This window comes from Mastomys coucha, unplaced genomic scaffold, assembly GCF_008632895.1.
Source record: "Mastomys coucha isolate ucsf_1 unplaced genomic scaffold, UCSF_Mcou_1 pScaffold6, whole genome shotgun sequence".
NCBI lineage: Eukaryota > Metazoa > Chordata > Mammalia > Rodentia > Muridae > Mastomys > Mastomys coucha.
Window position 1 is genome coordinate 124,674,981 of NW_022196912.1, and position 17,917 is coordinate 124,692,897.

General features: G+C 45.6%; 1 protein-coding gene across 5 annotated transcripts in view; it reads left to right on the forward strand.

The window, feature by feature from the left end:
- Tecpr2 (tectonin beta-propeller repeat containing 2) overlaps window positions 1–17,917 on the forward strand; it is a 92,968-nt gene that overhangs the window by 36,142 nt on the left and 38,909 nt on the right. For all 5 annotated transcript variants that reach the window (XM_031357697.1, XM_031357700.1, XM_031357701.1 and 2 more), the window contains 5 exons: window positions 2,837–2,994; window positions 9,381–9,693; window positions 12,438–12,570; window positions 14,601–14,933; window positions 16,408–17,369. In XM_031357697.1, coding sequence (XP_031213557.1) covers window positions 2,837–2,994; window positions 9,381–9,693; window positions 12,438–12,570; window positions 14,601–14,933; window positions 16,408–17,369 — 1,899 coding nt within the window. The remainder of the gene's footprint in view (window positions 1–2,836; window positions 2,995–9,380; window positions 9,694–12,437; window positions 12,571–14,600; window positions 14,934–16,407; window positions 17,370–17,917) is intronic.

Genomic DNA, 17,917 nt, shown 5'->3' on the forward strand with positions numbered 1-17,917 from the left:
AAGCCCCACCCCCACCCTGGTGACGCACTTCCTCCAACAAGACCATGCCTAGGAGCCTGTGTCAAACCACCATAGATGTCTCAGGCTACTGTTACTGCTTCTAAAAGACTTATTTGTTTTATGTCTCTGAGTGTTTTGCCTGCACAAGTTACTATGCACCACTTGGGTGCCTCATTCCCACAGACGTCATAGAATGGGGCTTGATCCCCTGGGACTGAGTTACAGACAGTAACGCCATGTTCTGGGAAATCAAGCCCAGCTCCTTCAGTAGAGCAGCCTGTATTGTTCCTAAGGCTTCTGAGGACTGCTTGGCTAACAGCTCATAGAGGGGCCTGCCCTGTGCCTTCTGAGGACTGCTTGGCTAATAGCTCATAGAGGGGCCTGCCCTGTGGCTTCTGGGAGCTGCTTTGTCATGAAGGGTTTTCTTCAAAAGCTTATTGCCTACCTCATTACATGAAAATCTGTTAGTTTATCTTAGGCTTTTGAATGGCTCTTTAACTTTTGAATGGTTCCAGTATCGTGTGTTGGCCACTTAGTAGAATAGGCTTCTCAGAAGGTACAGATCTTCTAGACATTGACACATGCATTATATAATATCAGAAGGCTGGGGCTGGAGAGAGAACATGGTGGCTCACAGCTCTCTGACTCTAGTTCTGTGTCATCTGATACCTTCTCTGGGCTCTAGGACATCAAGCATGCATTTAGTGTGTAGACATTTCTACAGATAAAACACCATTATTGGGGCAGGAGAGATGGCTCTGCAGTTAAGAGTGCTGAATGCTCTTCCAGAGGTCCTGAGTTCAAATCCCAGCAACCTCATGGTGGCTCACAACCATCTGTAATGGGAACAGATGTCCTCTTCTGGTGTGTCTGAAGACAGCGACAGTATACTCACATACATAAAATAAACAATAAATACGTCTTTAAAAAAACACCCATATTATCAAGGGTCTTAGACTCTGCTCTTCCCTCATGTTGCTAAGGAGTTGTTGCTCCTTGTCATCCACTCCTACCCCTGTGAGCAGGCTGCTGAGGAAACCGAGAGGCTACCTCTCGTTCCTCACTATTCAGCAAATGGAAGGGAAATAAAATTTGGGGGAAAAATTTTTTGTTTGTTTGTTTGGTTTTTGTGGTTGTTGTTGTTGTTTTGTTTTTCGAGATAGGGTTTCTCTGTGTAGCCCTGGCTGTCCTGGAACTCACTCTGTAGACCAGGCTGGCCTCGAACTCAGATATCCGCCTGCCTCTGCCTCCCAAGTGCTGGGATTAAAGGCATGCGCCACCGCCGCCTGGCCTGAAAAGTTATTTATTTATTTTTTTTTTTTTTTAAAGATTTATTTATTTATTATATGTAAGTATACTGTAGCTGTCTTCAGACACACCAGAAAAGGGCGTCAGATCTCATTATGGGTGGTTGTGACCCACCATGTGGTTGCTGGGATTTGAACTCATGACCTTCTGAAGAGCAGTCGGTGCCCTTACCCACTGAGCCATCTCACCAGCTCCTATTTATTTCTTTTTAAAGATTTATTTCAAGTGTGTGTTTTGTTTGCATGTATGACTGTGCATCACTTATGTGCATTGCCCAGTCAAAGGCTAGAAGAGGGCATCATAGCCTTTGAAGTGAATAGGAACTGTAAGCTGGCACGTGGGTCCTGGGAACCACACTAGGGCCCCTAGAAGAACAGCTTCTGAAAAGACACAGGTGTGTGATGAGGTTTGCAATAAAGACCTGAGGGAATACTGGTGTTCCTAAAGTTCAGAATAATGCAATCCTACCATAGGCTAAATAAAACTAGAAAGTTACATTCTAACTATCTTTACGTGAAGGGAATGCCTTCAGTATTTGGAGAGGATGAAAAATTCACCATCTTGATTGTAATATAGTTATATAACTACAGATATATCAAAATTGATGCCAGAAACCAAAAAGTGGTGGATTTTGCTGTATATAAATTCTATGAATGGTTCTCACTATTGAGAATGGCTGTATATGAAATCCTGTAACAATGATATGCTCTCATGGTTTCTCTACAAGGAATGGCTTGTAGGATGGCTGGCTCCACAGATCAAAAGAGCTTGGCAGTTTGAGACTGGGTCTTGAAACATAATATAGCTCAGGCTGTCTTTGAACTCAGAGCAATCATACCACCATGCCTGGACCAAAATCAGATTTTTGATACATGAAGATGTTTTGTTTTAACAGAAAAATGCCCTTGTGAGGGGTGTGGAGGAATGCAAGCTCTCCTGCCACAGTGTACATGCCAATGTCAGAGAACAACTTTCAGGAGTCAGCTCTCTACTTCAGTAATGGGTCTTGGGATCGAACTCAGGACAGCCATGCTCTGTTATATGATATAAGATACTTAATACATGGGCTGTGGCATATTTTTATCATCCTTCTTTGAACTATTTACTTAGAATATTATTAGAGAAATATGTAGGTTTTTGGTGTTTCTTTTCAAACTTGGTGTATACATCATTAATGTTAATATTTACTGTTTTCTTGTTAGTAAGAAAAATTTCAAATCTCATTTGCAGTAGGTTAACAATGAATCTGAGGAAAATTAAAACATCCTTTTTGTTTTGTTTTGTTTTGTTGAGACAGGGTCTCGAGTAGCTCAGGCTGACCTCAAACTCACTATATGACTGAGACTGACCTTGAACTCTTGATCTACTTGCCTCCATCCCCCAGGGCTGAGACTGTAGGTATGCACCACTATGCCTGGCCCCACAGAATACTTCTGAATTCAGTACAGCTAGCAAGAAGTATGCTTAATCACTGTGAGGGAGGGAAGCTGAGCCATCTTGAGCCGTTGTTGACCTGGCTCTCTCACAGGGTATCTGCAACTCCCACCTTGTGTTAGAAGAGCCGTCCTCCATTGTGCAGCTGGACTACAGCCAGAAAGTGCTGCTCGTGTCCACCTTGCAGAGAAGCCTGCTCTTTTACACAGAAGAGAAGGCTGTCAAGCAGATTGGATCCCAACCAAGGAAAAGGTAAGCTTTAGGCATGCCACATGGCTCTCAGTATTGACCCTTGAGTTCTCCTAGGTTTCCTATTAGCCAGATGTTGAGACCACAGCCACAATAGCCTGGAGTTCCTGGCTGTGCCTGCCAAAGACACTTTATGGAGTCTGATGGAAAGAGGAAGTCTTGTAGTTTGAGGAGATGCAAGGCCTGAGAGCACAGCCAGTGCACCTCAGGGCTTGGTCTGAGAAACATTAACGGCAGTAGTGGATGTCACTCTAGACATGGTTTCTCTCTAGAATCCTGAGAACTCAGCACCTTTGTGCTCCTGGCTGCTGCTGTGCTCCACACTGGTAGGTAGTGGCCAAACGAGACGGAGTAGTCTAGCAGATGTGGGCCTCTCCCATCATGGAGACCAAAAGGTAGACTCAGGTCTTACTGACAGACATGGCAGTGGCTATGGAGTACAGTGCGGAGTGCTATAGAAATTTAAGTGGACATCCACTCAGCCTAGGGTCAGAGAAGAGTTTCTTCAGGTGTGAGGACTATGTGCTGGTTAGGAGAGTCTAAAATGGGCAGGTTCTGGACTAAAACAGTATCTCTCCTTTATCACCTGCTGGAGGGACAACAAAGAGAAGGGTGAGAACTTAGGGCTCCCCACAAACTATGTGGCAGAAGGAACATACAGATCCTGCATTTTACTGTTTTCCAGCAAGAAAATGAGCTTGTAGCCCTCCATAGCCATTGTGTGGAGATGAAGGGAAGGGAGGGGAGGGAGAGAGGCAGAACAGTGGAGGACTTTAGCTGAGGAGGGCCGGGAGCTGAGTGGGTGTTGGGAACCTGCTTTTGAGAAGCCTTGGGAGTTGGAGGACCCCATCTTACATCTTCCTTTCAGTATAGGGACATTGTTGCCTGCACAGGTTTGGGACAGGATGACAGTGAGTTAATGGATGTTGAGAGGATTTGAGGCAGATTGGAGAATAAGGAGATTAACAGGCATGGGAAGGTCTCCCCGGGGCTGGTGGTGCCATTGGTGACAAGTGTCAAGGGAGAGGAGGATGAGGTCAGATGACACAGCCAGTTTCTGATGTATTCATAGTCTGTCCCGTGCCCAGTGCTCTGCAGCAACACTAGGTTTATTCTCCTCCCTGCTCAGCACCAGTCTTCATATTAGAAGTTCCTCTCGTGTCCCTCTTTGGCTCCTATGTTCTCTTCTGAATACCTTCTTACTGCCATCAGTAGTCTGGCGTGCACTCAGTGAGCTGAAACCTGTGGGTCTGCCTTCTGCTCTCCATATGAAGTATACTCTATGCCAAAGACTGGTCCAACCCGCAGAAACGTCTCAGGGGACAGTGACTTTATGCCTGACCTCTGTCTCAGCATCTGTCATGTGAGGCCGTAGGCTTTGATGACAAGGGTGAAGCTGTCTGTGTCCTTCCTTAGGCAAGTGCTCAGGAAGGCTGCTTCCTGGGCTGGTTCTTGCCAGCTGCCTTCTGTCTGCTTCTAAGCTTACAGAACTCCTGAACAGAAAGCACCCTCCAAGCCAGCTCTTGCTAGGACCCTTCCTAGTGTACAGATGCCTGCTATACTGGTAGGTGGCTCCTAGTGCCAACTCACTCTCATCTTTCACATCCGCACACCCTCCTGCACCACATGCTTTGATAGGTTTCAGTTCACTGAGTGCAGGGTAAAAGAAGTGCTCTGGGACATACAGTGAGCAAGACAGAAGTAAGAGGTCCCAGAAGAAGGAAAGCAAACTTAAAACTGGATCCCCAAACAGATTATTTGACAGGAAAGGCAGGAGGGAATGGCACTGCTTGGGCTTTTCTCTTAGGCTTTTCTCTTTTTTCTCCCCAGCACAAACCCACTAAAGGCAAGAGTCAGACACAGTCCGATTATATAGTTGTCTATGAAAACTCTGTGGTCTCAAAACAGCTGATTAGTCTAATGATCTTTATTCTAAAGCTGAATCTGATATATGATATCCCCCCTAGATCCTATCCTGGGGGATTTAATTTACTAAGGTGCCAGCAGGGTCTAGTGGGATACCTTCATGCAGAGGAGCTCTCCACCCCCAGACATGTATGGGGAGCAAGAAGCTATGGACTGCGAGGGTATGGCACACTTGGCAGCTCCTCAGGCAGAAGACTGGGAATGGCACACATTTAGTTTTGAGCTTAATGGAGCTTTCTCATTCAGTCTCACTCACCTGGGGTATGGAAGTTTAGCTTCCTAAAGATTAGCACATGAAGATCTCAGAAGATTAATAATGACTCACGCCAGTGCCCTTTCTACTATTTAGAGAAAGAATAAGCAAGGCGCAGAGTTGAGCTAAACTTCTTCAATTTAAACTCTGGTCAAAATCTGAGCATTGACAAAGATGTCAAACAGTGAGAGCTCCTGAGAATTCAGTTTGGGACAGGGGCAGGAGCTGGGTGGGTAGACTGGAGTGAGGACATTGGTTGTAAACTGGAGCGCAACAACTCAGCAGTCCTAGTCTGGAAACAGCTTGGACAAACTCTCAGGCCTGTATGCTAGGAAAATAGTTTAAGAAGGCCAGGCATGGTGGCACAGGTCTGTAATCCCAGCAGAGGTAGGCCTGCTCTGCCTAGTGAGTTACAGTCCGTGCAGGGTCATTTATTGAGACCCTGTCTTAGGAAACCAAAAAAACAAACAAAAAATAGGTTAGGAAAAAGGCTGGAATGTGGCGCAGATAAAAAGAACTTTACCTAACAGGTGTGAAGCTTGGGTTCCACTCCTAGTTCTGTACCAAACAAAATAATAGTTCAAATCCCAGCCCAGTGGCCAAGTTCCTGTCTAACATGGACGAGGCCCTGAGTTCAATCTCCAGCCACAAGGGAAAGAAAAAGAAAAGGAACAAAATGTCTTAGATGGGCTCAATGATGCACACCTGTAATCCCAGCTCTTGCAAGGAAGGGACAAGAAGATCAGAAGTTCAGTGTCATCCTGATGGTTATCCTATATAGCACTCATCCTGGCCTAGCAAATCCCAGGCTAGCCTTGGCTTCAGGAAACCTGTCTGGAAACAAAGCAATAGCAGTAACAATCTGGTAATAAGGTTGAATAATTATTTGTTTTTTAAGATTTTATTTAGAGCTGGGCTTAGTAGTACATACCTTTAATCTCAGCACTGTGCACTCAAGAGACAGAGGCAGGGGGATCTCTGTGAGTTCCAGGCTAGCTAGAGCTGTTTCACAGAGAAACTTTGTTTAGGGAAGAAAAATAAAAGAAAGAAAAGAAAAAGATTTCACTTACTTATTTTTAATTAAGTGTATGCGTGTCTGTCTGTCTGTCTGTCAGGGCGAGCACAGTGTCTGAAGAGGCGAGGGCAGAGCATTACTCTCCTGGTTATGAGTTGTAGGCTGCATTGATATGGGTGCTGGAGTCAAACTCAGGCCCACTGTAAAACCAGCACTAAGCATTAGATTCATAGATATGGATACTTTCCCCAAATCCACGCATAGTCCAGTATTCCAAGGAAACATTTTGTAGTGATATATATGTATTTTTTTAAAACAATATCAAGCCAAGTGTAGTAGTTATAGAATAGAATCTAAGAGAGTGAGACAGTAGAATTTTGAATTTTAGTTCAACCTGGGAGATCTTAGCTCAAAAAAAGGGATAATGTTAAAAATTGAATAAGTTGTGAATAACTATGTAACAGTCAAAATTAATAAGCACTATAGTGTTTTTAAATCAAAGATACATTGGTTAAGTATAAAAGACAAATTACTTTAAATTACTAAGAAGTGTCTATGTGTGCGCGCTGTGTCTATGTGTATGTATAGAGCTTTAGCAGTTAAGAGCTCATAGCTGTTCGTACTGAAGATCTGTGTTTCTTTCCCATCATCCACATTAGGTGGCTCACCTGAGTCCAGTTCTAGGGAATCTTGTGCCCCCTTCTGGCCTGTATTGGCACTTGCTCTCATATACACATAATAACATGCAAAAGCACATCATTTTAAAAAAAATAATTTAAATTAAATTTAAAACCTGCAAAGTTATACACATTGTATCATTTATTAAAACTGAAAGGGCTAAATTAGTGTTGGAGTAAATAGATATGTGTTGAAGAATCAATAAAAATGAGAATGATATCTATAAAATTCAATGCATTGGTCTGAATTTTGGCCAGGGTAAGTCATTAGGAGCACAGAATGCATGCATGGTTCAGCTTCTAACTTGGTCTGAAGGCAGAGGATGGGTCCTTGGTGCACATTCCATTAGGCCAGTGGTTCTCAACATATGTGGGTCAAATCCTTTTGGGGGTGAACAGTCTTTTCACGGGCATCCCCTAAGACCAGCTGAAAATACAGATATTTACATTGTAATTCATAACAGTGGTAGAATGACAGTTATGAAGTAACAATGAAAATAATTTTATGGTTGGTGGTCACCACAGTGAGGAACTGTATTAAAGGATTACAGCATTAGGAAGGTTGGGAACCATTACATTAGGTCTTGTGACATTTATTGCACATACTCTTTTTTTTTTTAAAGATTTATTTATTTTATGCATATGAGTACACACTGTAGCTGTACAGATAGTTGTAAGCCTTCATCTGGTTGTTGGAATTGACTTTTTTAGGACCTCTACTCAGTCTGGTCAACCCCGCTCGCTCCATTTGGCCCCGCTTACTCAGTCCCTGCTTGCTCCGGCCCAAAGATTTATTTACTGTTATAAATAAGTACACTGTAGCGGTCTTCAGATGCACCAGAAGAGGGTGTCTCATTACGGTAGATGTGAGCAACCATGTGGTTGTTGGGGTTTGAACTCAGGACCTTCGGAAGAGCAGTCGGTGCTCTTACCTACTGAGCCATCTCACCAGTCCAGCACATACTCTTTTTAAAAAAAAATTTGTTAGATTGTATTTACGTATTTAAAAAATGTTTGAGGTCAGGTATCTCTGTAAATTTCTGTTGGTCCTAGAACTTGTTTTGTAGACCAGGCTGGCCTTAAACTCAGAGTTCCTCCTGCCTCTGCCTCCCAAATGCTGAGATTAAAGGCGTGTACCACCATGACTGGCTAGATTATTAATTTTCTGTGTATTTTGCTTGCATATCTGTATGTGTGTGCTTGGTGCCCATGGATCGCATGGAACTGCAGTTAATGGATGGTCGTGAACACTGTGGGGTTGCCAGTAATCACACCTAGATCTCTGAAGGGCAACAAGTGCTCTTAACTGTTAAACCACCTTTTTTTTTCTTCGAGATTTATTTATTTATTTTATGTGTATGAGTGTTATGTCTGGATTGATCTATCTATCTATCGATCGATCGTCTGGATCTATCTATCTATCTATCTATCTATCTATCTATCTATCTATCTATATCACATGAGTGTCTGGAACCAAAGGAGGTCAGAAATAGGTATCAGATCCCTTGGACATGAGTTATGGCTGGTTGTGGGTGCTGGGGACCAAACCTGGGTTTTCTACAAGAGCAACAGTGCTCCTAACCACTGGGCAGTCTCTCCAGCTCCCACACATGCTCTTTTGTGTGTGTTGGGTATTTCATAGTTTTTTTGTTTTTTTTTTAATGTGTGTGAGTACACACTGTAGCTGTACAGATAATTGTGAGCCTTCATCTGGTTGTTGAGAATTGATTTTAGGACCTCTGCTCATTCCAGTCAGCCCTACTCACTCAGTCCTGCTCACTCCAGCTCAAAGATTTATTTATTACTATAAATAAGTACACTGTAGCTTTCTTCAGACACACCAGAAGAGGGCATCAGATCTCATTATGGGTGGTTGTGAGCCACCACGTGATTGCTGGGATTTAAACTCCCGACCTTCGGGAGAGCAGTAGGTGCTCTTACCCACTGAGCCATCTCTCCAGCCCTATTTCATAGTTTTAAAAGAAAATAATATCAAGCTTGAAGGTGGGAAGGGAAACTAGTACCTTTGATGTGTTTGGAGGATTTCTGAAAGAGACACAGATGAGCTGCTTCAGATGTGAGTAATGCTTTTCATTCAGGAAACTAGGGAGTGGTGGTAGCCATCAGACTTCAGAAGGAGCAGCATGCTGAGCAGGGGCAGCCCTGGGCATCTCAGCTTTTGTTCTGTAATGGGTTGTAATAGTGGCCTCGTGGGGTTGCTGTCAGGATTAAAGGGAGAATGAACATAAAGTATGAGACACAAGCGAGCCGTGGTGGGAACTGTTGATACCACAGGTGGTACACCTGGTGTACAGGTGGTGTGAAGGCATGGCAGAGCCTGGGTATAAGGATGCCAGTGTGACTTAGTAGCCAACAAACAGTAGAAAGGACAAGAAAAGCAATGATTTGTTATTCAGTAGATTCCTAGAGTTGATATAAGGAATTGACAATTGAATCACTTCCAGTTAGTCCATGCCTGTATTTTTTTTTCCTTTTCATTTTTTTTTTCCGATTTTAGTACTGGGAAATTTGGTGCTTGTTTTATACCAGGACTGTGTAAGCAAAGCGATCTGACCCTGTATGCAGCCCGACCTGGGCTCCGGCTGTGGAAGGCTGATGTCCATGGGACCGTTCAAGCCACATTCATCCTCAAGGATGTCTTTGCTGGAGGAGTCCCGCCTTTCGAGCTCTACCCTCGTCTGGAGCCCTCTGACGGGGGAAGCTGCAGCTCACCTGAGAAACACCTGGGGCTCGTTTCCTGCTTCTTCCGAGAAGGCTGGGTGTTGAGCTGGAACGAATACAGTATCTACCTTCTGGACACTGTCAATCAGGTGTGTGGGAGAACTGCACCTGCCTTTGGGGGTCACAGGGCAAGAGGAGGGTTTGTGGCCACATGTCAGCTGCTGGGCTTCTAGGAAGAGGGAAGGAGCAGTTGTTAACTCTGGTGTTCTTCCTCCCCTTTGAGACAAACAAGGACATCAAACAGAGTTCTGTAATTTTTAGTTTAAAAAAAAACTCACCGGGCGGTTGCACGCCTTTAATCCCAGCACTTGGGAGGCAGAGGCAGGCGGATTTCTGAGTTCGAGGCCAGCCTGGTCTACAGTGAGTGAGTTCCAGGACTGCCAGGGCTACCCAGAAAGACCCTGTCTCGAAAAACCAAAAAAAAAAAACTTGTTTTTTGATATTCATAGTCTTACACTGCTAAGAAATTAGATATTTTGGTTTTTTTTAAAGCCCCAATTAAACTTGTTCATCATAATCTTTGATTCATTTTTTTAAATTCCACTTAATGTGTGTGTATGCAAACTCACATGTGCCTGTTTGTGATCACACCTGCATGTCCTGGCACCTGTGTGGTGGTCAGAGGACAGCTTGTGGGAGTTGTCTCTCCTTCCACCTTGGTCCCAGAGATTGAACTCAGATATCTGATTTGATGGTAAGTGCCTTGACCTTTCTTTGCCTGCCAAGCCTCGTACCAGTCAGCCTTCCCTTCCTGTTCTCTCCTTTCCATGTACAAGTGTGTGTGTGTATGCATGCATGCATTTTTCCTGTGATTGGATTCAGGGTGTTTGTGCATGGTAGACATGTGCTCTGCCTCTTCTGAGCTATGCCGTCAGAAGAGGGCGGGTTTGGTTTCAGCTTTGCATTTTACTCATGGATGCTGAGTGGACGCTCTGCACGGAGCTATATAGTTCTGTTTTTGTTTTTACATTCTTTTGAGGCAGGGACTCACTCACTCAGCTGCCCAGGCTGATCTTGACCCCTTACTGTAGCCCAGGTAGGCTTTGAACTTTTGATTGCTTTTCCGCAGCCTGCCAGGTACCTGGGATTATACTGTGCTACAGAGTCTTTATAGATCCTGTGTTTTCTGACTACCCAATTACTATATGATCCCACCCAGTGGAGACTCAGACGTGACAGATAGAATAACTCTGAGGACTGGCTCCCAGTCCTGCTGGTGCTGCCTAGGAGCGGGCCCCCTGTCTGGTGTGCTCTCCTTGTGTTTTGTTTTGTTTTGTTTCATTTTGTTTTCCCCCTTTGCATCTTAACCAAAGACAAGCATATTATTTTGCTTCCCCCTGCCCCCACCCCTTTCTTTTCAGAAACTAACTGGCATACCTTGGCAACTTTCCAGTACCATTACCTCATGGTAGAAAACAATTTCTGCCTAAATCAGGTGCTAACAGATCACTCCCAGAGTCTGACTTAGGACTTTAAGCAAAGCTGTTTGGTTTCAGTTACTTCTTGTCCTACGATCAGAGCTTCTGGCCTGTCCCACTCCCGGCCTTTCACCTCCAGAATCCAGGCTGGGCTCTCTTTCCTCCACATGAGCTCTGTGGGCCTGTGGCATAGCAGCTCTAGAGAGAGTGTCCCCAGAGAATCAAAGTCATCTGCTCCCACTGACACCTCTCTCGTTTCTGCCATGCTTGGTAACTCTTTTGGTGCAGTGATGTGTTGGAGCTGCCTGAGTCAGGCACGGGTTCTGGATTAGAGCCACCTTCTAGCCCTGCCTTTGTCTCTTTGGTCTCTCCCATTGTGGATGACTTAACTGTTCTGCCAGGTTTCTGAGGGACTTGTTAATTACTGCTTTCCAGACATGTTGTAACTCTGCATTAGCTTTTCATCTGAACCCTCACCTGCACCTCTCAGTGTATGTGTAATTAACTACCTAGGCAGGGACATGGAGACAGTGTGTCTGTGGACAGATGCTGGCTGCATCTCTGTGAGGTACTATGATTGGCAGCTTTTGGAACCTCATGTCTTGTTCCCAGCTTTCTGTCAGGGCTACCTGACATTTAGCAGAGGACCTAGACTCCGTGTCTTCTGCAGTGAACTCATCTCTTGTGCACACTGTCAGCTGTAAAGCAAGAACTGTTTTAGATTAGTGGGCTCAGGATAACCCTATGTAGTACCATCTGCTTTTAGCCAGACACCATTTCCCTCCCTTCTTTCAATTCAAGAGCCTTGGGCTTCAAGACTTTCCTAGTCTCCTGTAGGAAAGCACACAGTAGGGGCACTTGTTGGGTGGTGTATCATTCCTAATCCATCCAGGTTTGTAGCACAGGAGACACGGGACACAGGTTAGCCACTCAGGATGACAGTGTTCAGGCAGCACTTCGTAAGGCAGAGCCTGCCCAGTGAGTAGAGCAGGGAAGGAAGCTCAGCATAGAGAAAAACCTGCGCTCCATGCGTAGGCTGAGGAGCTGGTCTGGGCTTCGGCCTGACACTCCATTTCAGTGAGACACAGCATAGGCAGGATGACAGATGGCGCAGATTGGCAGAGCCCCTGCCCTAACAGGGAATATGAGCTTCGTGTCCTAAGAAGGGAGAAAGCAGTGGGTCAGGAGACAGTGCTAAGAGGTGGGAGAGGCTGCACCAGCCATCATGGCGGCTCACTGCCTAGGTATGTACTGAAGGTTGCACATGTTGAATACTGTCCTGCTGAGGGTTGAATGACTTCTATGAGTTTTCCAGGAACTGCCATGACAAAATTCAATAATTACTCGCAATTATTTGAGTTATCACACCTGCTTGTTTATTGCCTGGTTACGTGTTTGTTTGTTTGTTTTGACAGGCCACAGTTGCTGGTTTGGAAGGACTGGGTGATATTGTGTCTGTCTCCTGCACAGAAAACGAAATATTTTTCCTAAAGGGAGATAGGAACATTATAAGGATTTCAAGCAGACCTGAAGGACTCACATCCATAGGTTTGTATTAGCTGCCAAGTGTGCTGTGCGTGCTGTCAGTCCTCTGCTCTCTAGAGTATCCGTCCTACTTAGGGTAGAAAGTGCACCAGAAGTCAGGTGCAATGCTGCATACTGTTAACCCCCACACTCAGGGAGACAGTTCCAGGACAGCCAGGGCTACCCAGAGAGGCCATGTATGTCTTGAAGAACTGGAAAAAAAGTTCCATCACTGGGGTTTACTCAGGCGGGGAGGTATTTAGAGGCTTGTAGAGGTGACCCACTTTGAGCTTGTTAGGCAGTCTGTAGTGGTGAGCTTTCTCCGAGTGTGAAGACGGGTGGTTGGGTGATCGGAAATGAGAAATCAGAAACCACCTGACTCGTCCAGGTGCCCTATCTGAAACTGTGTGTGCTTAATGTCTCTGAGGCACAGGTTGTATCATTTTAAAACAATGACATTTGTAACTTACTGTGCATCTCTTGCCCTAGACATGGACTGTCCTTTGGGATTGTTATTCCCCTGTGCTTTGGCCTTATTTTATGGTCCATGTAAACCGTAATGGTTTTTGTTTATTTGTTTTGATTTAGACTGGATCTTATAGCCCAGGTTGGCCCAAAGTTGCATTCCTTCTGACTTAGCCTCCCAAGTACTAGGATCACAGGTATCTGCCACAGAAGCAGGATCCTGGCTTGGTTGGTTGGTTTTGCAGGGCTGGGATTCAGCCCCAGCCCTTGCACGTGTTAACTCTATAACTGTGAATGAGCAAAGAACTGTAACGGAGTCTTCAGGCAGCTTGGTGTAGCTGGGGCTCGGTGCTGAACTTGTTTTTGGAGATGATAACAGCATGCTGGCCTTTCCTTACCATCGCCACCTATCTTCCCCAAAGTAGAGAGTGAATATTCTAAAAGTTGGGGTGAATATTCTAAAACCATGCACCAGAAGTGCATGTAAGAATTATGAGCTGTATAAGAAGGTCCAGCATGGCTCACAGAGAGAGCAGTGGCCTAGCACTGCTGCATGGGAGAACTTTATCTGCAGGACTGACTGCTTCAGATGTTCACTGGCCATCTGTGGTTTGAGGTACTTCAAGTGGCAAGTGCTACTAATAATTTGAATTTTAACTGTTGCTTAATTTTAATTAATTTGAATCTTGGAAATCACATTTTGCAAGTGGTTCCACATAGCACGATACAGCTCTAGACCTAGTACTCCCATTACTTTGTGTGATCTTTGGTAAGTCATCGAAGAACAGAGTTAAGTCTCTCTCCTCGCCAGTGTATACTCAGGCACCCACAGTCAGCCTAGTGACACCCCTCAGAAGAATGATTGTGCCTCAAGGATACGAGTCCGTGAGTTTTCTTGGTGGCTGTAACCTGGCACCTTGTACAGTGCACAGCACCCAGAAGATGCTCAGTCAAAGTGCACAGCGCTTTGGTGTTGAGGTGTTGAAGCTGGAAGCTCTAGCCCTGGAGACCTCAGAGCTCTTGAGTGGAGAGAGGGGCACTGCACTGGGCATTTACTGGCTCTTTAACACAGGACTCATGTCCCACACGGGGCCTTCACCCCGCTCCATGCTTGCACTGACACTGACCTCCATATGTCCTCTGCTGGGAACCCACTCTATTGGGAAATTACTTCTCTTCCTTGGATTTCAAGAAATTTAACTAGAATGCTTCTTAGATAATATCAAGGTATAAGGAAAGCATAGTATAAGTAGGGAATTTAACTATACCCTTCTTTACATAGAAACATTTATAAAAGTTTCTAAAACTGAAATGAGAAGTGTTTTATATTTAGTGGTGTTTGCAAAAGACAGCTGCAGTGAATCATCTTACTGACCTTAACTGTATGAACTTCCTGGGACACACGGCCCCCTGGAATCTCCTTTGCGATCCTTCAGTTTCTCTGGGTTTGGAGAATTTGGAATTGCTTGATTTCTTTAGCAGGATGAAGTTGCGTGTTTCGTGGCTGCTGGTGCCCAGGCTGTCAGGCTGAGTGCTGTACCTTGCCATCTCCCAAAGGCCCAGCAGTAAACCAATCTCTTCTTTCTCAGTGAGAGACGGTCCAGAGATGACAAGATGCTCAGAGCAGGTCCGTGGGCAGCATCTGGAGAAGTCACTGGGGGCCACAGTTTGTGAGACAAGGCTTCGAGGCTCTTCTGTGGCCAGTTCTGTGGCCAGTGAGCAACGAAGCAGGAGCAGTTCACTGAACTCCACGGACAGTGGCTCTGGGTTGCTGTTGCCTGGATTTCAGGCTACCCCTGAGCTGGGCCAGAGTGGTCAGCCATCCTCACAGAGATTCAGTGTCATCAGCTCTGAAGACTTTGACCAGGAGCTTATTGTGAAACCTATCAAAGTGAAGAAGAGGAGGAGGAAGAGAAAGACAGGTACTGTCCTTGGGCAAGCACACACTTAACTCATGTGACACCTAGGGTAGCCTGGCCAGAAGCTTTGGGGATGTGCGCATCAACTGGGAACGCATGGTGCTTCTCACTAAAGCGCCAGTTGCCGCTCTTGGCAGACAGAGAACTTCACATACTGAGTGAACTCTTCCCCACACATTAACAGTACATACATACACACAGAAGCATCTCTGTAGGGCCTGTGTTGGTCAGGCATTTATCCATGTGCTCAGGCTCTGATTGAAGGGCCTAGATTTTGCTCTTTAATATTTAAGATAATACTTAATATAAGATGTTGGCTTGCCGGGTGGTGGTGGTTCATGCCTTTAATCCCAGCACTCGGGAGGCAGAGGCAGACAGATTTCTGAGTTCAAGACCACCCTGGTTTACAGAGTGAGTTCTAGGGCAGCCAGGGCTACACAGAGAAACCCTGTCTTGAAAAACAAAACAAAACAAAACAAAAAAACAAAAAACAAAACAAAAAGATGTTGGCTTACCATCTATACCATTCATTAGACCAGAGAGACATTACAGACATGTGGGACAGTCATTGAAACAGGGATTTATGCTGCTATATTTGTTAGACATCTTACATTTTGTGTTGACCTTGTTACCAGATATGGGATTTAACATAGAACTATTTTTTTTTCTTTTACTGAGGTAGATATCTGTGTAACCCTAGCTGTCCCTGAAGTCACAGAGCTCTTCCTGCCTCTGTCTCCCACATGCTGGGATTGAAGACTTGTGCCACCACCCAGGCCACAAGAACTTTTAAGTGCTTTGCTCCTAGGTGCTTCTTTTTCTTTTTTTCTTGGTTTTTGTTTTTTGAGACAGGGTTTCTCTGTGTAGCCCTGGCTGTCCTGGAATTCACACTGTAGACCAGGCTGGCCTCGAACTCAGAAATCTGTCTGCCTCTGCCTCCCAAATGCTGGGATTAAAGGCACGCACCACCACTGCCTGGCCTCCTAGGTGCTCATTGAGGCTTGCAGCTAAAGGCTGCTGCCGTGTTGAAAGGAGCATTAGTGAGCACTTATGCATTTTTGGCGAATTTAAAGGATGGCCTGTAACCCATGTGCTTCATTCCTGGTCCACTCCCTCAGAACTGCACTAGTGAGAGTCATTGTCTAGTGACATGTTCATTTCACTGGACATTGCTGGACTAAGATCATTTTTACTTAACAAGTTTCTTCTTTTCCTTCCTCTTCTCTTTATGGGGGTGTGAGAGCAGAGGCTCACCAAATAGCTGAGGCTAGCCTGGAACTTATTGTGTAGCTCAGACCTGCTCTAAACTCAGAGCTTCCTATTTCTACTTCCCCAATTCTGGGACTATAAAAATTAATTTATACCCAACTAAATAGCCTTCATTTAAATTTTTTTTCCTTGAGCCAAATGCTTTTTCAGTACTCCAGTTATTTACATAGAGTCATGCCTTACTTTGAATGTTCTTATTTTAAATCAGAAGGTGGAAGCAAGAGCACCTGCAACAGTTCCCTCGAGTCAACTCCCTGCTCCGAGCTCCCTGCTGACAGCCCCCAGTCCATGACCTCAAGTGTTCTGGGCAGTAGTGTGGATCAGTTGAGCACAGAATCTCCTGACCAGGAGAGCAACCCCAGTGGTGAGGTGGATGGGATCACACGGGAGAGCAATGGCCCCGAAGCGTTCCATGTCCTGGAGGTCCCTGGCCCTGGCCCTGACCCAGTGGATGAAGAAAATCTCACTAGGAAGGAAGCTTCCCAGTGTGACCACACACAGGACACAGACCTGCTCAGCGGAGTGTTGACGCTACCCTTGCAGCCAGAGGACGATGTGGAAGCTGCTGACATCATCTCAGGCCTTGAAGAGGAGCCTGGTCCTGCTGCTGATACTGCAGTACATTCAGAGTTATGCCTGCAGGGACAGAACAGCTCTCCTAAGGAGCAGGAGGCAGACGCCATGGAGGTCTGTGACCCCCAGAGCACTTTTTCTGAAGCCCCTCTTCTGAACTCAAGTATGCCGCCTTCCATTCTCAGCTGGCCCCCAGGTGCTGAGCAGTGGCTGCCTGGGATTGGAGTCTATGAGGTCAGCACTGAGGAGGCCAGCCCAGAAGCAGACATCCTGAGCCAGGTGGAGGTCCCTAGCCACCTGAGCGCAAATCCTAACACAGGTCAGAAGGAAACATCTACTTTTGAATGTGACATGGGAAATGCGGAAGTACAGATGACTCCTCTTGCCTCTGCCTCGGTGGCCAGCACCCATGCACATTGGCTGGACCAACCTTTCCAGGATCAGGCAGTGACATCCAGTGATGAGGAAGACATTTATGCCCACGGACTCCCATCTTCATCCTCAGAGACAAGTGTCACAGAGCTTAGAGCTGGTCACTCTCTGCAGGACCTGAGCCAGCCAGGTGCTGAGGACACCACACTGCTCAAGGCAGATCAGGTCTGTGTGCTGATGCAGGAAACGTAACTAGTGTGGTGGCTGCGGCAGCTGCTGCTTTTCCTTTAAAGAACATCCATGGCAGACATTTTCCTTCTTATGCAAAATCGCAGCTTTGAAGTCTAGGTTTGGGGGAATTTCCAATACAGGGACTCTGAATCATTTGAACTATATTAATTCTGATCCCGCTCAGTTAACCTCCTACCAATAAAAGTGGAGTCTTTGAAGGCCACAGCAGTGTGGGCACTTAAGGTAGCCTGGGGTCATTGGAACACCACTGTAGAGAACTGTTTTCCCTGAGCTCGTGTGAGGTGGGTAGGTCCTGCCTTCCCCAGAGTCCATTCACTCTAGGAACATCAGTGTGAATTGGGGATCTCTAGGGGAAGGCTGTTTCTGCAGTATCCTCATAGTGCCCCTCATAGTGACACACTGCAGGATGAAGTCCCCAATCTGCGATGGGGCCTCTTGGCCAGTGCAGTTTATTGTTCTTGGGAGTTTTATATTTAAAATTACTTTTAAAAACAGGGTCTCTAACTCATTCTGTGCACCAG